The sequence below is a fragment of the Silurus meridionalis genome, chromosome 1, assembly GCF_014805685.1.
Source record: "Silurus meridionalis isolate SWU-2019-XX chromosome 1, ASM1480568v1, whole genome shotgun sequence".
Taxonomy (NCBI): Eukaryota; Metazoa; Chordata; class Actinopteri; order Siluriformes; family Siluridae; genus Silurus; species Silurus meridionalis.
Genome location: NC_060884.1, coordinates 23123057 through 23143585, shown reverse-complemented (window position 1 = coordinate 23143585; position 20529 = coordinate 23123057). Strand labels below are relative to the sequence as shown.

General features: G+C 39.5%; 2 protein-coding genes across 6 annotated transcripts in view; one reads left to right on the top strand and one right to left on the bottom strand.

Moving 5' to 3' along the window:
* LOC124384257 (ephexin-1) overlaps positions 1–20529 on the bottom strand; it is a 35748-nt gene that overhangs the window by 14455 nt on the left and 764 nt on the right. The gene's annotated exons all lie outside the window — the stretch shown is intronic.
* On the top strand, positions 6939–20134 carry hdlbpa (high density lipoprotein binding protein a). Of its 2 annotated transcripts, none has more exons than XM_046846948.1 (28): positions 6939–7059; positions 8692–8763; positions 10152–10266; positions 10389–10543; positions 10739–10954; positions 11437–11643; positions 11769–11984; positions 12557–12763; positions 12892–12999; positions 13113–13217; positions 13316–13394; positions 13831–13970; positions 14176–14280; positions 14391–14504; positions 14592–14678; positions 14811–14942; positions 15031–15249; positions 15346–15567; positions 15784–16002; positions 16562–16700; positions 16806–16954; positions 17040–17144; positions 17310–17444; positions 17694–17837; positions 17932–18111; positions 18284–18400; positions 18487–18627; positions 18903–20134. In XM_046846948.1, exons 3-28 carry the CDS (start codon positions 10191–10193, stop codon positions 18993–18995), a joined length of 3810 nt encoding a protein of 1269 aa, XP_046702904.1. In that variant the 5' UTR covers positions 6939–7059; positions 8692–8763; positions 10152–10190; the 3' UTR covers positions 18996–20134. The 2 variants fall into 2 exon arrangements, with proteins under 2 accessions (XP_046702904.1, XP_046702897.1); XM_046846941.1 differs by having other exon boundaries at positions 10377–10543.

Here is a 20529-nt window from a genome sequence, read left to right as displayed (position 1 = left end):
GAAAATTACAGGCCTCTCTCATCTTTTTAAGTGGGAGAACTTGCACAATTGGTGGCTGACTAAATACTTTTTGCCCCACTGTAAATACTTACCTGTCATGTAACAAAACCGTTCTCCTAATTATTCTTATTGTAAATGTGCCTTTAACAGTATTTGATATTTACAATATTCTTAAATTGCTTTCAATTCCGAAAAACTCCTTCATTGCCCTAAACTGTAAAGTAATGCAATATTAAATCCCATTCATCATCCTGGGGGAACTCCAAATACCTTTCAACACAAAAGACGCAGATGTTCACCTACACATGGATATACAAAACCATGACGAGACCAAGAAAACAATCTTCTACATGAATGACTTTATACACACAAGTTGATTTAGAGAGACTAAGAGCTACATTGCTGCACTGCATGAAGCAACAATGATTACATTATCATATGCCCCTGCATTATAAACAAACAAATTGTGTTGGTCAAAATTGTAGCAAAAAAAAAATCTGATGTTGAGGTATGTCAGAAATGTTTTAAATAATGAGTTTATTAATCTTCTTCTTCTTCTTTCGGCTTCTCCCATTAGGGGTCGCCACAGCGGATCATCCGTCTCCACACCCCCCTGTCCTCTATATCTCGGCACCCCGTTGTAAGCTTTCTCTAAATCCACGAACACAATGCAACTCCTTCTGACCTTCTCTATACTTCTCCATCAACATTCTCAAAGCAAATAAGGCGTCTGTGGTGCGCTTCCTCTGCATAAAACCATACTGTTGCTCACAGATGGTCACCTCTTCTCTCAGCCTGGCTTCCACTACTCTTTCCCATAACTTCATGGTGTGACTGATGAACTTAAAATGAGTTTATTAGTCATATTAGTCAATTCAATAATAATAGGTTAAATGGTTAAAAGCAATTACATGCCTCTGTTAGATTTAATTATCTGATATGTTACAACTGACCTCAACACCATGTTGCAAATAATGCTGTCTGTGGGATTGGTAGTTACATTTCCTTTGGTTAAAATTAATATACTTTTACGATATTAGCATGAAATAGTATTTATCTGTTATGAAAATTCTAACTTTCAATATTGAACTAATACGATTTACCAAAAAATCTGACAAATGTTAACTGAAACCATTCGATGCGCCACTACAATAATTACTATTAATTGATACAAATCAGTAATAATAGTGACAAACAAAATATAAAATAATGGCTCACTGTTACTCTTTTTCACAATGCCATGTGACCTGTCAGTATGTCTTTATAATGCAGCTCAATTAAAACTTCATTTAAATAAAAACTTTCATATCACTTGAGCAGAACAGAAGATCAACACAGAAATGGATACAAGACACAAAAACGGTATAATGTAATTTATCAAATATATAAATGCTCTTGAAATGTTCTGCATCAAGATCAAGTGGTTTAAGATACTCAATTGTTTTTAATGCTGATAAACGTTATAGAAAAAAGCTAAGTGATTGAGGTAAAGAGAAGGCTTGTTATCTGCAGAGGTTCTGATCATGATGAAAACTGCTACATTTGCAGATTCAATACAAAATTCAAAAGTAAGGTATCACAAACAGAACAACTCTGCATTATGCTAGTCTTTGTCTGTGCCTAATCATTTATTAGACACTCTTTTTTTGCCTGTTTTCCTGAAATGTAGCAATAACGCTGAGGATGACTTTTAATCAAATTCAAGAGGTAGATGAGTCTAATACAATGAAGTTACAAAGAAGATGACTGATGCATTTCGAAATCCTAAAATGACATACTGTGCTGTTATTAGAACTGTGCGTCTAAAAAAAGAAATTCAAAGGTAAGGAAAGGAAAGTAAAAGTAAAGTTGTTTCGATTTTTTGTTTCATTTTATGTCATATTTAAAATAGTCAAGTCAATAAGCAGCCGGGGCGACTGTGGCAAGGAAACACTCATTTCAACCATATATAGCTGACGCAGTAAACAGTAAAATGAAACAACATTCTTCCAGGACCCTGGTGCTACATTTAACAACATAAAGCTACATCACAGAAAAAACAGAGTTAAGGACTAGTAAGTGTCCTCACCACATAAAGTGCCATTATAAATGCCATCATAAATGTTATGATGAAGAAACCTTGAAAGGAAACAGACTCAAAAGGGGAACCCATCCGCATTTGGGTGATATTTACATTTATATTTACATTTGCAGCATTTAGCAGACGCCCTTGTCCAGAGCGACGTACAAAGTGCTTTAAGTCTCTAGCAATGAAGAAATCTACACTGGTACACTAGATTACAAACTTAATATGAGCATCAGTGTTTCGAATCTGATACATGCAGCTACTGGAAGACAGTGAAGGGAGCGCAGCAGTGGGGTGGTGTGGGAGAACTTGGGCAGATTGAACACAAGTCGTGCAGCTGCGTTTTGGATGCAGTGGATGAATAGCGTTCAGAGGAAGACCTGCGAGCAGAGAGTTGCAGTAGTCCAGTCTTGAAATTACAAGAGACTGAACAAACACCTGGGCAGCTGGATGTTGTAGAGAAGAAATCGACAGGAACGAGCCACATTAGCGCCATGTGAGAAAAAGGACAGTTGATTGTCCATAGTTACCCCAAGGTTACGAGCAGTGGCTGAAGGGGAGAGCAGAGAGTCATGAAGAGTTATTTGGAGATCTTGACCTGAAGATGAATCACCTGGGATCACAAGCAGTTCTGTTTTGCTGGGGCTGATATCAAGAGTGTGATTATAAATCTTTAAAACAAAACAAAACACCGGAGAGTGAAAACTACCATGAGCACCGGAATGTATGATTGTGAGTAAAGTCCTTTCTACAGTCTTATACGGTCACTTGATGTTATGGAACCAGGAGCTACTGAGCAACTCATTAAATAATTTAACAAAATAGCATTTTTAATATTAACTATTTGAAATTATTATATGTCACGCTTTGATCAAGAGTCGAAAACCAGAATACGAATAGGACGTTTATTAGCCTTGGGAAACAAACAGAAGCTAGGAAGCAGCATGTACTGGAAAACGGATATGTTCCGAAACACAGGTAGTCCAGGGATGATCGCCAGAATGAACCATAGATCGGATGGTGAGTGAGTGCGAACGGGGGGCCTTATAAAGGGAGGGTGATTATTAGAGACAGATAAAGGTGATTAGTATAAAGGCGAGGCACTGCGAGTGTGCTAAGTGTCAAAAGTGTAAAATTTGGGGCCTTAGAAAGTGAGGTATATTGCTTTTTAAGCAATAATGGTCAATACAAAATACACAATCTTCTAACAAAAAAGGGTCTGATACTGATTTGAGGCCAGTGGGTTGCTCTAAACCTAGTAAGGTAGCTGATTATAGTATGTTACAAGCTTTTTTTTACATGTTGTTACATGCGGCCCGGGTTCGATCCCCGGTCAGGGAACCAACCCCAGCCATTAGGGTTGCACAAGCCAGTGCACTCTTAGTGCCAGTCCCAAGCCCGGATTAATGGGGAGGGTTGCGTTAGGCAAGGCATCCAGCGTAAAAATGTGCCAAATCGAACATGCGAATCATGAATACGGATGATCCGCTGTGGCAACCCCTAATGAAAGAAGCCGAAAGAAGGTTTTACATGTTTTCTGCACAGTCTACACTGTACAACACATTACAGTGGGATACAACATGATTCACATTTTTGTCATATATGACGAGGATGGACAGGATTAGAAATTAGTTTATTAGAGAGACAGCGCATGTAGGACATTTTGGAGACAAGGTGAGGGAGACGAGATTGAGATGGTTTGGACATGTGCAGAGGAGCGACATGGGGTATATTGGTAGAAGAATGGAGAAAGGAGAAAAGAGGAAGACCAAGGAGGAGGTTTATGGATGTGATGAGGAAAGACATGCAGGTAGTTGGTTTGAAAGAGGCAGATGTAGAGCACAGGGGGTATTGAGAAGGATGATCCGCTGTGGCGACCCCTAATGGGAGAAGCTGAAAGAAGAAGAAGAAGAAGAAGAAGAAGAAGAAGAAGAAGAAGAAGAAGAGACATACTGCATAATATTGTCATAACAGTAGTACAAATTGGGTGATAAAAACAATAAAGTAAAAGCATACTGGTTATCATCAGACATGATTAGATTACCTTAGTTAATACAGTATATAAAATTATATGAATGTTCATGTTAAGTAGAAATGCATTATAAAGCATGTTTATTCATTTGACTGGTACAGTATAAAGGTCAGGTGATGGGTCAGTTGATGTAGATTCCTTAGTTAGCAGCATTCAGTACAATGTTTGTGGTTGAGAAAGAAGAGTAAAATGGAAGACATAAGCCATACCAAATGGTAACACAACAATTGATATATTATTAAATAGTAAATAAAAAAAAAAGAATACAAATAATAAAATATATATAAATAAAAGATTCTTCTAAAATATGTATTCAAACACTCTATATTGGCATTTTTGTCTGGAGACAGCTTCAGGAGCCCCTGAACAAACATGCTTTCTGAAATTTAGAAATCTGGTACATAAATGTAGATCTGCTTAAGTCAAAACTCCCAGATGGCTATTAACTAGAAAACTGTAACCGCTTTTGGTATGCAAAAGATTGCATATCTTAGTGTATCTCATCAGTAACCTCTAAGAATCTGAATGGAACATCACCATCCGGGACATAATTGATCCATTTGTTTTATGATTCTTCCAGGTCTCGCTACTGCTTTCTAGAAATCAGAGGCTGACTTTTTGTTGGGCAACACTTTTAGTGCTACAGTACCTGGCTTTCCATCTGTACCTGCTTCCATGGTAATTACCAGTAACAATAAAATAACACAGCCATATCCAAACCTGTATGTTCTAAAAAAAAAACTCCATGTATTTTAATTGTTATAAAATGTACCTAAGCATTAGACATCTGTTTACTTTTCTCCGAAATGGCACAGTAACCCAAATATAGATTAAACATGAACCAGTAATCTGGTGACACTCAAACTGCCATGGTCAAATGAGACGACTAGGCCACCATGTCCCCCATCTTTCATCTGTCACTAATTTACTAATGCATTTAGATGTAACTGAAGGAGGTCAGGACCATGTGTTCAGGGTCCAAAAAGTAATGATATTATTAAATACAAATACAGATTATTGTTACAGTATCCTAGTATCCTAACTTGTTATAAAGAGATATAGATAGTAGTAATTGGTACAACTTACACTGAATATGCTACGAAGACTTTTTACAATCTTAAAAAAAAAAAGAACCTCCCCCCAGTAAATAAATATTTCAATACTACAAAATATTTGGTTGCTTAATAACATGTCACAGTCCTGTTACTAATAGCTTACTGCTTAATCACAAAGTTCTCAGTTTATCTGTGTGTGTTGTAAATTTGCCTATCAGTGTTGAAAGTTTGTTCTTCAGAGAAAGGTCACACAAATTCACACATGTTTAAGGGACTTTGCCCCACAGGTAGAATGATATGAGGGCCCCTGTGCACTAAAACAACACCAGGCCTTAATCAATTACTTATTCATATGTTACTATACCTACATTAAAAAAAAAGTTGTTGATCATATGTATACATAATTTGAAATCTGGCCCAATTTTTTTATAATTTTACCATAAGGGATAGTCAAGAGGATAACCTACTACAAAGCTTATTTTATAACTTTTGCTGCTTGATGATTTGGGTTAATTCAGGTTTCTTTGTGCAATAAAACTTTATTAAGGTACTACTGTACAATTATTCATTCTGTAAATTAAAATATGCAAAATTTTTTTGTGACACAACAGTTTGCCAGAGATCACCATTAAGCAATACTCTATAGCACTGGAAGATTTTGTCCACGGCCCAAAATGATCATATTAAAAACACCTCAGAATGCAATGTAGCTTTAACCATGCACTCAAGAATCAGTGGCACCTTTCAGAAAAATGATTGAATGAAATAGCCCAGAACAAAAAAGCTTTCTGTGAGATGTTTATTTTGCATGTTTGGAAAGAGTCTCCAGTATCAGTGATAAGTACAGGCGTTAAAGCTGTACGCTTTTTTGGCACAACAGTTTTGCAGTTTTCTGTAACATTTACTTTGTATTATTATATCAAATAAATATTTACAGAGAGGTTATCGATGGACCAGCAGTCTTTGTCAGGTATAATGTAAGTGTAAGAGGAACTAATGAATATCTGGGAATGGATTGAATAGATTAAAAAGGAGGGCATGCTATTTAAGAAGGGAAAAACTATCCCATAGATAGGAATAAAACAAAAGAATACACAACAACAACAACAACAACAACAACAACAACAACAATAATGACCCGCATGGCTGACCCTGGAGCCACCAGGAAGGAGGAAAAGAGGAAGGCCAAGGAGGAGGTTTATGGATATGGTAAGGGAAGGGTTAGGGTAGTTGGTTTGAAAGAGGCAGATGTAGAGGACATGGTGGGTATGAAGACGGATAATGAGAGAACCCGAAAGAAGAAGGAGAAGAAGATAGCTGACCCTGCACTGTGATTCCAACTTCCTAACAAGCTGGATATATGCGAAGAATTTCACTGTGTTGTTGTTTACATATATGTCAAGTAAAAGCCACTTTCTTTCTTTTTAACGGGAAATGTAAAAATGTTTTGGGGTGGTAGCATCATAGCAACCCATTACTGATTATTTTTCTACAACAGCACACCTCCTTGTGTCTTTCGATTTGATGGACTCCCAAATACAGATTGACTTTGGCTATCTATCTCTTGGAACGGAGCAATTGAGGGCCTTACTCAAGGGCCCTGCAGTGACATCTTGGTGCTTCAAACTCACAGCCTTTCTCTCAAAAGTCCAACATTGCCTGAGATAAAGCTATTTATTTATTCAAATGAGAACCAAACTAAGTACAACCAGAGCTGCAGAGTGCTAGTGAAGCCCCTTGGCTGCTTTGCAACTTTAATAAGACGTGTGACGACTGAGAGCGGAGGCGTGACGTCAGTAGGGGTGTGTGATATAAGCGGCTGCGCTGCTGTTCCTTTCCTTGCCAGTGGAATATCACAACCAGATTTCTGCACCACACAGGGCAGAGACGGGAACACACAAACACGAGTAAGTGCTTTAATCCGATCGCGATCAAACTGTTCGATGGGTCCTGGTTTAGACATTTACACAGTTACCAGATTGAGGAATCTCTCTATAGGGTTGAGACGGATCCTTCTGGTTATCAGACTCGCTGCCTAGAAAATGTCTTCTGGCTCGAATCCACGTCTCAATCGCAATTTGTTTCTTATAGCATAGACATATTTACCTGCGTTTGTATTTTTATGGTGTTAATATGGTTTTGAAATGGTGTTGGAGTCTGATTTGAGACACTTGATCCCGTCTCACGGCTCGAACTGCTCTCAGCGAGCTCAATGCCTACGTGGACTTGTGCGTGGACACGAACCCATGCTGAAACCTGACCCTTTATCCGGCGGCTGTTCAGCAGTGTCGTGTTTATTTGGTTTTAAATATCTACACATTATACCGACAAACCTTATAAAACAGTGGTAATAAATTAGTTTTGTGTGGGGGGGGAATTTTTTTTATTTTAAGTTTCCTAATCCGCAGTCGAGGTCGCTTTAGCCGTATCGTTATCTGTTCTGGAGGAGCTACGTGTCACGACGGCGCATGCGCAGAACTAAGTTTTCTCAGTAGTCAGTTTTGCTAACTAGCATGCTAGGCAATAAAAAAAATAAAAAAAACACCGCATTTCCTCAAAGTTTCAAAATAACACCCAAATCGACGTATTTCTCCGTTTTTAGACGAGCAATATAACCACGTTAGCGCTTATTATGCTAATAAATTGTTGAGATTGTTTTAAGGGAGGGGGAAAAGCGTCACGACTAGCCACGGTGGCGATGCTAGCGCTAGCTTATTAACAGTTGACGTAGCACGAAGACCGAAATCGATAAGTGGTGAAAGTTTTATTTTCCGATGCTTTTTGTCATTTTTAAACGAACAGTTCGTATATTTTCTGGGTTAGTTTAATAGACTTTGGTGGCGTAAAATACATTTAGTCGCTTTATCCAGTCTATTTGTTCAGGTCTAAACTGCCACGCATTATGTCTGCTAGCCAATTGCGACATGAGGTGATTTTAGGCCAGCTCATCCTATTACTAATTTATTCCTCGCTTGCATTACACTATAACTACGTCAATCTCCCCCAATTATATAGTACTTATATTCTACTTAAATATTTTATCTCTATATATTACTAATTTGGCCTAAATAAGCCACAGTCTGATTATCATTATTATTACTCAGGTCAGCTATAACCAACCGGACTCCACAAGACACCCAGATTTTCCTGTTTGTATAATGTTGGAACAGTATAAATGTTATTTACACTAAATAAATATTAAATGATCATATTCTCTTAGTGACTCAATGAGGTTTATTCATAAGTTTTCATCACATTGTCTCATCAGTGTTTTCAGAGTGCCTGGGAAAAGCTGAGTCCATTTTGAAGATCATTATGATCAGATGTGGCTGCTGATTAACTGACCATTTTTACTGCTTCGTCGCCTTTTCAAGGATTTTCTGTTTAGCTTTTTTTTTTTTTTATGATCTGTGTAGCTCTGGTTTCAAGGCTGAGTGACATGAGGACGGATAAACTATTTGACTCCAGCAGGTTATATGTAGAAGTTATTAAAAGTGATCTGTGTGCGAGTGTGTAAACGGTTTGCTTTTGCGTTTCAGGCTAAAGCTGGCAGGCTGACACGAACAGACAGCTTTACAGGACGGATTATCTGGCAACTGACCATTTAGCTGGTAAGATCGCAGCACAATTACTGCCGTCAGCATTGAATTTGACACGTCGCATGCTTTTGTATCTGTTAAGCACCAAATGGTTATGCTCTGGGCTCCTCTGGGACTTTCAGATGAAAACAAACAAAGAAACCACAATCTGGGAATGTGAACTTTCTTGTCCAATTAGCACAGGCATGAATTGCACAGTGATTGAGACAACTTCAGCCTGAATAGTCTTTGTTAGAGTAGCTAGTTTTTAAATGTAGGTCTATGTAATTAAAGCTCGAGGTGGTATGGAATGCTGCAGAGTGGGTAATTTGGGAAATGGCATCTCAATTTGTGGAGTTGATTTTTAATCTTGCTGTTTAGATCTGGTTGTCTCAGGTTGGGGGGGGAAAAGTGTTAATACCTGTAATAATTACATCATTGATTTCAGGAACTCTGAAGACATCTGTGTACCCCCCCCACCCAGTATTACAGTGGGCTGGTGTGACATCTTTATTTGCAGCTTAGTCTTATTTAAAGGGTTAAATATATGTTCACAGTGATCTGCTTGTGGGCTTGATATTTCATGAGGCCAGCAACGGAAGAGGCCCCTTTGAGGAGCATGTGAAAACATTCCTATTTCTGTGTGAAGACTTGAGCTAAACAGTATGCACGGTATATCAAAGCAAACTCTCCAAAATGTTTGCATGGCAAACACAGTGCGTCCGACGTGTCCTTCATGCGAGAAGCGTTGGGGCACGTCATGCGATGTTGGACGCTTTTTTTTTTTTCCTCCCCTCCCTATTATTTCATTTTACTTTTTTTTTTTTTAACTCTCAAGTAGGTGTGTAGATTAGCATTGATATTTCTTTAAGACAGAATTGATTGCATATTAATTAGAAATACTTGAGTTTAAGTTTTTGAAAAGTTTGGGCGGCAAGTTTTTACAGAAAAAGTTTTCTGGTTTTCATTACGCACACATGCTTTATATAACAGCCCTGATTGCTGACGTACAGAATTCTAAAATGTGAGTGCAGCAGTATGGGTTATGGTTGCAATCCTCTTAGCTCCGGAGCTCATTCTGCTGGCTCCTTGGCTTAGAATTAGTCCTTCACTTAGCAAACAGAAGGCCAGCATTGTCCTTTTATGTCTGAAGGTATTTGTCTTCATTCTTTATTGGTTCAGTTTTGGACAGTTTTGGATGTGCAAACATCTTACTCTTCTTGTATTTGTACACGTATAAATTAACGTGTTTTCTAGAATTACATTGCCCATCTTAAACTGGTATCAACTTATGAGCCTTGGAAATGACAAAGTCCAATAGATAAGGACCTGTGACTTTGGTGTATACTTTTTTATTTTTTTTTATGGCACACTTTCTACTCTACTTTGAGTTCTGTTAATCAGATGACCTCTCCTTGTAGTGGCACACTCGGACTCCGTGTAAACGTGGGATTTCGACCATGAGCTCAGTCGCCGTACTTACGCAGGAACGCTTTAACGAGCACCGCAGCGGCCTCCTGCCAGAGCAGGGTGGAGGTGAGAACCAGAACCAGTCTGCCCAGACTAGTTGGTTAATGGAGTTAAAACAAAAACCTGTTTTGTACTTGATATGAATCTGACTTGGTCCCCTTTGTCTCAATTTGAAGTTGCTGTTGCAGGATCTAGTGAGGGAGTAGATGAGGAGAACCTCCCTACCTACAAGGATGCCTTCCCCCCTCTGCCTGAAAAGGCTGCTTCACCCGAGGGAGTGATGGAGGCTGGAAATGCCTGGACTTCGAAAATCAGGCCACTCAAATCCTCAATCATCACCCAGGTAAGAATGGATTTCATACTGGTAAAGGTGAATGGCATTGCAGTGTCCATAGTCTAAATGCACAGTTATTTAAAATGAGACCTTTGTTCTAAAATTGTCCTATTAGATATTGTTAAAGATATTAGATCTAGGTATTGGAAAAATATTTTTTTTTCTTTACATTTATTAATAAAAATTTCACAACTCTTTCTCCAGGTTTTCCATGTGCCTCTGGAGGAGCGCAAGTACAAGGACATGAACCAGTTTGGAGAGGGAGACCAGGCTAAGGTGTGTGTTGACATCATGCACAAGACTGGTGCACACCTGGAACTCTCCATGGCTAAGGACCAGGGCCTTTCCATCATGGTGTCTGGGAAACTGGATGCTGTAATGAAGGCCCGTAAGGAGATTGTGTCCCGACTGCAGACTCAGGTGTGTGTGCATGATGTACAAATGGCTTTGCTGTCTGTTAAACCCATGTTAAACAAACAAACAAACAAACAAAACAGGTTTGGCTTTGTTTGTGTTGAGTGTCCCTGAGGACCCATATTTTAGCTTTAACCAACTTCCTTGAGGCTCAAATATGGTTTTATTTAGCCATCAGAAAGGAAGAAAAGACTGGTCTTGTAGAAAATGCATGTTTGGTCATCACCACTGTAGGCATCGAAATAAATTTCAGCCACAGTTCTATGGAAGGTTCAGGACACGTTTATCACCTGACGTTGTTTTCCACTAAACATAACCTGCTATCTGTATTCTAATCATTCAAACACCAATTTAAAACAAAGTATGTGGATCATTTTGAGTTCTGCTGATTTATACATTTCTATTAAGACTTTAACAATACAAGAGCTGAACCTCTCGACTTTTCTGGATCTCAAGTTTAACAGTCTTAATCTGTTCTTCTATTACAGGCTTCGGCTAATGTGGCCATCCCCAAGGAACATCATCGTTTTGTCATTGGCAAAAATGGGGAGAAGCTACAGGAGCTTGAGCTCAAGACTGCCACCAAGATCCAGATCCCAAGACCAGACGACCCCAGTAATCTCATTAAGATCTCTGGCACCAAGGAGGGCTTGGAGAAGGCGAAACATGAGATCCTTCTCATTTCTGCTGAGCAGGTAAAGAAACTCATTGACCCTGCTACTTAGGAAGTAGTAAAGAATGGGATGAAGAGTTGAGTTGTATTTTATTTATTTTTAGCTAATTCTCAAATTTGAAGTAAATCTTGCTGCCATTTTTGCAGGACAAACGTGCAGTGGAGAGGCTGAACATTGATAAAGTGTACCACCCCTTCATTACTGGTGCCTACAACAAGGTGGTGGGAGAGATGATGCAGGAAACTGGAGCTCGCATCAACATCCCACCACCCAGCGTTAACAAAACTGAGATTGTCATCACTGGGGAGAAAGAGCAGGTTGCTGTTGCAATGGCCATGATCAAAAAGATCTACGAAGAGAAGGTAAATGCTGCAGAGTAAGCGGAATATCATCGGTTAATTTAAAAAAAAAAAAAAGGCATACCGTGAAACAAAATGATCTGTTGTAGGATCTGTGTCATAAAAGTATATCGCTTCATGCACATCTTAGACAGTGGAAAATACAAAAAAGTATCAGTCAGTCTGGTAAAGATTGGCACAGTAAATTACCCAGGTATTGTGAGCTGAGCTGAAACACAACTGAAGATAAAAATCATGCAGTCTTGACTGATTAAGCACACTCCCACAGACATCCTGATTAACGTGTCTGCCTGGAAGTGCTTCTCAAGCAGCACAAAACCTTTTCTCTACTGGTTGCCAAAATATCTTGCTCTTTCCAAAGCTTTTTTTTTTCCTGGTGGATTTCGGAAGCCAGCTATTATAAAACTTCATTGTATAAAGCATTGAATAATTTATTCACAAAAATGTCTTATCGTTGGATCACAGGCCAAATTGCTTCCTGTACAGTTGAACTGTTACATAGCGCCTTAATAACACACATGCATATGTAATATGTGTAATTTTTTATTTATTTTTTTTTCTTATCCTCCTTTCAGAAAAGAAATGTAACCACTATTGCAGTGGAGGTAAAGAAATCTCAGCATAAGTATGTGATTGGGCCCAAGGGCAACACCCTGCAGGAGATTCTGGACAGGACTGGCGTCTCGGTCGAGATCCCACCCCCTGACAGCAGCTCTGAGACTGTCATCTTGCGTGGGGAGCCAGATCGGCTGGGCCAGGCGCTCACTGAAGTGTACGCCAAGGTAAACTGAACTTTACTTTAGAGTGACTGTTAAATTCCTCTTTAGTCTCCTGAATGCTGTACTTTACAAACCAGAGCTGCAAAGATATGAATATTTAAAACGAACCTTTTTGTATCCTCACTGTTCAGGCCAACAGCTATGCGGTGTCCCATGTAACAGCTCCTTCTTGGCTTCATCGCTTCATTATTGGGAAGAAGGGACAAAATCTGGCAAAGGTTACTCAGCAAATGCCCAAGGTAAGGGCCATCTAATAATCTTCCTTTGAACATGCGCTTGATGTTTTGGTAATAGAAGAAGCGTTCAGTGCATTTTTCTGGAAACATTTTACTGCAATGTGTCTTCTTTTCAGGTGCACATTGAATTCACTGAGGGTGAGGATAAGATCACTCTTGAAGGACCTACCAAAGACATCCAGATTGTGCAGAGTCAGATTGAAGCCATTGTGACGGACCTGGTAGGGACAGACGTTTCCTCCTGCCCTCTCCAAAAGGTTGCCACGGGACTGGTGAACTGCATTCTATAAATAATGGTTAATGTTCTTTGCATTTGTAGGTTAGCCGTATGGATTACACCGAGATCAGCGTGGACCCAAAGTTCCACAGACACTTGATAGGAAAAGGTGGAGCAAACAGTGAGTGTCACACGTTCAACCCTTCCTGAAACCTTTAGTAGGAACTGGTGGGCAGCAGAGAGTGGAAAGAAAAAGCTTGAAGTGGATAGTTTTTACTCTTGTCTGGGCAGAAGCAGGCTGTCTGCTATAAAGCCTGTGAGATAAAGCACATGTTAACATCCAAGTGTGTATGTTCTGCACTCGGGTGTAAATGGGGTTTATTCTTTCATGTATCTTCACTGGTTTGTCCTGGTCAGTGTCAGTCTGGAGTACATTATTATTATCATTATTTCCTGGAATCTAAATTTGCCAGAAAATGGGTATGCAAACAAATAATTGCAAAAAAAAGGTTAAAATTGTTTGAAAGTGGGTGGGAGTGGCATTAAAAATTACTTGTAGACTTTTCTAATAATTGTTAATTTGTATTAGAATTTCACACATCATTGTTACTTTCTAGTCAACCGCATAAAGGACCAATACAAAGTGTCTGTGCGTATTCCAACGGACAACGAGAAGAGCAACCTGATCCGTATCGAGGGTGACCCCCAGGGTGTAAAAGAGGCCAAGAAGGAGCTGCTGGAGCTGGCGTCACGCATGGTAAAACGAAACTGTCCCTTACCTTTTAATACCCCCTTTTTATTTATTTATTTTTAAATAGTAGTTGGTGGAACAAGCAACAGTGTTTTAGTTTTTTAAAGCATGTAAACTTAGGCAGTTTTTGTGTTTAATTGCCTACAACATGATGCTTTTGGGATCTGAGGAGACTTTGGTAAGAAGTGCCTTAAACTCTTGTGTTCTGCAGGAGAATGAGCGTACAAAGGACATGATCATCGAACAACGTTTTCACCGGGCCATCATTGGGCAGAAAGGGGAAAAAATCAAGGAGATTCGGGACAAATTCCCTGAAGCAAGTTCCTATTTTTATTTATTTATTATTCCTTATATTTTATATATATTATATTAAGGACATTTGCATGTGTGTGATGCTGGTCTGATATATTGGAATATTCTGCACAGGTAATCATCAATTTTCCTGACCCTTCACATAAGAGTGACATCGTACAGCTTCGAGGGCCTCGGACTGAAGTGGAGAAATGCACTAAATTCATGCAGAAGGTGGTTGCTGAAATGGTAAGTGGTACCAACTGAATGAAGGAGATACTTGTTAAGTGAAAGATGACAAATCATGAGATTCAATGCGTTTGTCGTTCCCCCCAGGTGGAGAACAGCCATTCAGTCTCAGTCCCCATCTTTAAGCAATTCCACAAAAACATTATTGGAAAAGGAGGTGCAAATATTAAGAAGGTGAGTCACTTGAGTAGATCCAGAAGTAAGAGTTACTCAATTGCATGTTTTTAATGTTATAAACTTATTTGGTCTAACATTTATGAATGGCCAGTGGATTGTATAATAATGTTGCCTTCCCTTTATCTTCAGATTCGTGAGGAGACGAACACTAAAATTGACCTTCCTGCAGAGAACAGCAACTCTGAGATGATCGTCATCACCGGGAAGAAAGTAAACTGTGAGGCGGCGAGAAACAGGATTTTGGCTATTCAGAAGGAGCTGGTAAAGCCTTCACTTGAATCTGGCTTTCAATTGATCATAAAGGTAACAAACCCAAAATAAAAATGACCTGTTTGTCTACTGATTTTAGGCAAACATTACCGAAGTTGAAGTGTCCATCCCTTCAAAGTTGCACAACTCCTTGATTGGCTCCAAAGGACGTTTTGTGCGTTCCATCATGGAGGAATGCGGTGGAGTTCACATCCATTTCCCCACTGAGGGCTCTGGCATTGATGCTGTGACAATCAGAGGCCCAGCTGAGGAAGTGGAGAAGGCTAAAAAACAGCTGCTGTCCCTGGCTGAGGAGAAGGTAGAATGTTTTTGCAGGTTTATTAAAAAAACTAATTAATGTTTAATAACCTTATTGTTAATTTCTAACACCACTCACTACTAATGAACTTTGTAGCAAACTAAAAGCCACACAGCTGAGCTCCGTGCCAAGCCGGAGTACCACAAGTTCCTTATTGGGAAAGGGGGTGGAAACATTCGGAAGGTGCGTGACAGCACTGGCGCCAGGATCATTTTCCCTACTCCTGAGGATAAAGACCAGGAACTGATCACTGTAATCGGCACTGAGGAGGCTGTAGCAGAAGCACAGAAGGAGCTTGAGGCCCTCATCAAGAGCTTGGTAATCTTTGACATTCATCTAATTTTTAAATGGCCAGATCAAATAAACCTGTAAATGTTCCAGAAATTGTTAGCTAATGTTTATCATGTCAGTAGATAACTCGCAGCTTGCTGCAGTCATTACACATGCAGGGTTGCCATAGTAAACAGTTTCATTTCTTTTTAATAGTAGCTTGATTAGTTGACTTAACGTGCAACAATTTCTTTACCGTTTCAGGATAATGTGGTGGAGGATTCCATGAACGTGGATCCCAAACACCACCGCTACTTTGTGTCACGTCGCGGCCAGGTTCTGAGAGAGATGGCAGAAGAGTACGGGGGTGTGATGGTCAGCTTCCCCCGCACTGGCTCTCAGAGTGATAAAGTCACACTCAAAGGAGCCAAAGATTGTGTGGAAGCTGCCAAAAAGCGGATGCAGGAGATCATCGAGGATTTGGTAAATATAAAGTTTTCACTTTAAATGAAATTGAACTCTTATGGTTCAGATTCCCCAGTGTTACTGATTTACTGATATATTCTGAAAGGAAGCATGAGATCTTAGTACATTTTAAATCAACAACCAACCATAAGATACATACTCTCCAAAAAAAAAACACGAGTTCAGTCTCTATAGCAGATTTCTGATGTATGCTTTTGAGTATTACTGTAGAACTGCTTCAGCATTGTTTAATAGAACCTAAATCCCAAATTATGCATTTGGTCTCTTGATTCCGGTTGTACATTCCAAGAGGGTTTATTAAAGATCCAGCCATAAAGACTATCAAATCTTGTATGTGAACTTTACAGGTCTGAAGAGGGAGATTAGCTTGAATTTGCTTAAAGGCCATCTTGTTGTAGGACAGGACATTAGTTTTCCCACAACCATTTCCTTTTTTCATAGTAAGGCTCTCTGCAGCCCTCTAGTGGAAGAATGAAGAACCACATCATACAATAGTGTACTAGGTTACAGATAGGCTCTTAGAACATTTTAACTTGCCACAATACTTTCTCCACAGGAAGCACAGGTTACCATAGAGTGTGTGATCACCCAGAAGTACCATCGTTCTATTATGGGACCTAAAGGTTCTCGTATTCAACAAATTACCAGAGATCACAATGTCCAGATCAAGTTCCCAGAGCGTGAGGAGGTGCAAGGTGAGCATGTATTGAAGTAATCAACCTGGCTATGTAATTGGAGAGACTTCTGGTTTAAAATTAATTTTACATTTTTGAGTATTTGCAATGCCTCTTTTTGATCAGCTTCCCAGGCTGAGGTCCAAGTGCAGGAGAATGGAGAAACAAATGGTGAAGTGAAGGAGATTGCTGACCCTGCAGTCCCAAAGAAATGTGACGTGATCGTGCTTTCTGGTCGCAAAGAGAGATGTGAGGCTGCTGTGGAAGCACTGAAGGTGTTGTGTCTGAGTTATGTTTTTTTCCACTCGTGTTGTGTATTTAGACTTTGCAGTAGCTTATACATTTGCTCTTATTTTCCAGGCTCTGGTTCCTGTGACCATTGAAGTGGAAGTGCCTTTTGAGCTTCATCGCTACATCATTGGGCAGAAAGGAAGTGGCATTCGCAAAATGATGGATGAATTTGAGGTACATCTTTTTAGGCTTTGTTTTCAGTTTTATGCATCAGATAAATCATTTTTACATTCCTTCAGATCAGAAAACATTTTAGTAACACCAGGGGGGCCTTAAAAATACTATAAATCTAATGAGGTTTGGTATTGTGATATTTATTTATTTGTTTACTGTTTTTAGGTCAATATTCAAGTGCCTGCTCCTGAGCTGCAGTCCGACATAATCTCCATTACAGGCCTTACCACTCATCTGGACCGCGCTAAAGAAGGGCTTCTTGAGCGCGTCAAAGAGCTGCAGGCTGAACAGGAGGATCGGGTGTGTATGGCAAAGAGTCAAGGGTCTGGCATGTTCCCAGACTATCATCGTTTCATTCCAAGTAAAAATCGTCAAAGATTAGCTTCAGTGCACTGTTTGCAGGGGCTTCAAAATTCCCTTTTGTAAAACATTTCTATACATTTAACCTATTAAGAAATGTTATTAAACTCAGTTTTTGAGCGTGCAGTGTGGCATTTCTATTGGTGGTGGTCTGTTCGTGACTCTTCAATACTGCATTTTCTGCAACAGGCTCTCAGGAGCTTCAAGTTGACCATCACTGTGGATCCCAAATATCATCCCAAGATCATTGGTCGCAAGGGTGCCATAATCACCCAGATCCGTACTGATCATGACGTCAACATCCAGTTCCCAGAGAAAAATGATGAGAACCAGGTAATATCTGTTCGCCGATGTATGTGCAGTGTATAACTGATGCCGTGTAGGAATACGTGAATTTTAGCTTGCAACTTTTGTTTAACGTGTTTAGGACCAGATCAGCATCACAGGCTATGAGCAGAATGCTCAAGCAGCACGTGATGCTATACAAGCCATTGTGGATGATCTGGAAGAGATGATCTCAGAGGACATTACCTTGGATAGCAGAGTACATGCTCGCATCATTGGCGCTCGTGGCAAAGGCATCCGCAAAATCATGGACGAGTTTAAAGTGAGTGCAGTTTTTGCAAAAACCTAAGCATCACAATATAACCCATAAATGTGTGTAGGAAAGCGCAAGAAATTCCTGTTCAGGAAAGCAGCATATAGTTTATTCTCAGCTAATTAAAAACTGAACACACATTGGGCACATTGTCATTTAAAATTTTTTTTTCCTATCCTAGGTTGATCTTAGGTTCCCTCAGAGCGGGGCCGCAGATCCCAATTTGGTTACTGTAACTGGCCGTCCAGAGGTGGTAGATGAAGCCATTGATCATCTCTTGAACTTGGAAGAGGAATATGTAAGTAAACTTACAGTAATATTTAAGCCATTTCCTCGCATGATGTGTATTTGAAGAGATCTTTAAACCACATGACTCCTTTTCAGATGGCAGATGTGGTGGAAAATGAGGCCAAAATGGCCTACATGAAGCCATCTGGAATGGCAGCAGCCAGTGCTGAGGAACCTCGTGGGCCCTCCAAGGGCTTTGTGGTGAGGGAGGCACCCTGGGCTACCAACAGTGAGAAGGTGAATCTAAAAACACTTTGCCTACCTCAACCTCCCTGAAAGTGGTGTATTTGTTGTGCCTGTCAGAAATACCTAAACACTTAACAATCAAATGCGATTGTGTAGGTGTCTTTCTGTCCTCAACTGTCCACGACAGTTGCTAAATTAACAAGCTGAAATTTAAATGGACAAAAGGTTTATAAAAGTTATATTGAGGTCCAAAGTTCTTGAATTTAAAATGCAGTTTCTATTATTTTATGCCATCATTTGCTTATTTAGTTTCTTTGCTTTCCTAGGCCCCTGATATGAGTAGCTCTGAGGACTTCCCCAGCTTTGGTGCTCCTGTGACTGCTGCCAGAACTTCTCCATGGGGACCAAAGCGTTTTTGAAGTGGCCTGTGGTCGACGTTTTTCCTCCCTTTCTGCCCCTAAATTTCTCCCTCTTGGATGTTGCCCTACTATTGACTAGATCCATATCCCTTCCTTTTTCTGTTCCCCAACCAAAAATACATTGGGCTGCACTTGGGTGTGCATTATTTTCTTAAGACGACTTTAAACTTGTTTCCCAGGTCCACCAAAAGAAGTTTCCTTGTTCTCTACTTGGTTTAGTGTATTTTAATTCTGGTCTGCCACTGTAGCTTTACCCAGCGGTTTGAAAATTGTCTGATTTGACTTGTTTGCTTTCAGACTATTGTGTGATGGTGATACTCTTGACAGTGCTTCAGGTCTAAACAGTGATTCAGTACAAACCTTTTTAACTGTACACAAGTGTTCAGGGTTGATTTAAGCTGCTTCTATTTAGTTGCCTTTGCAGTGGGGTGTGGTAAAACATACTGTATACCTCTAAAGATGCTTCTGACTGAAGTCATGCACCCAAAGGAAATGGGTAACTTTTACTTTCTTTCTTTCTTTTTATCCCCCCCCTCAACAAAAAAAAAAAAAAAAAGCTCTCCCCAAGGTAACTGTGTATGTAATCTTGTTGCAGACTTTCAGTGGTCTTCCTTTTGTCTCTTCCCTTTGTACCTTTCATGGATCTGGGCAGGAAATCAGTGTTCAGCGCAGCCTTAGAAACTCCGACAATAGCCGAATCATGTTCACTACAGAATTCTCAACCAAACTGCCAACTTCTTTTTGAAGTGATAAGGATGTGTAGTCTCCTGTGTAATAATAGTTCTCAGACTGTGAGGTCCACACTAAGTGAGTTAAATGTCTATGCTCTCCCTGTTATTGGTATAAAAAAAAAAACATGGTTGTGGAAAAAATGAATCCAGTCGTGGTTGGAAGGGGAAGAAGCGTACCATTTTGTGCCAATAAATTGTTAAGTACTGTCATGTGTTGCTCATCTTTGCTCCTGGGTCAGTGTTTTATCCCCTTTTTTTTGTCTTCCAGTTGCTATGCAGGGTTGGTCTGAATCCATAGCAATGGCCCTCTTGATAGCCTTATGAATTATGCAAACGTGTACAAAAAAATATGGATAACACTGGAAATGAAATTATCCACAAAAAGCAAATAAAAATGGAACATCTAAAGCTTGCCTTTTCATTTCTTTGAAAGCTCACTAGATCTTACATGTATTACATCTAAACTCCAAAAAAAAAAAAAAACACTTGGTTTTGGGGCCTGTGAGTTTTGCATAAATCCACATTAGTAGTAACTGTGACTTGTGTTTCCATGTGCTTACAATAAAAAGGCAATATTAGGTGTATATCTAGTACTAATATTTGTATAGCATATTAATTAGAAAACGGAGTATATACACTTAGACTATACAAATGTTAGAATAAAAGTTTGTTTATTTCTATACTGGGGGGAAAAAATTACATTTAAATTGACATTTTTACATAAAAATGACACTATTCCTTAAAGGGTGCTCATGCCCAATTCTGTGTATGTGCAGGATGAACAGAATAAATATTTGATTAAG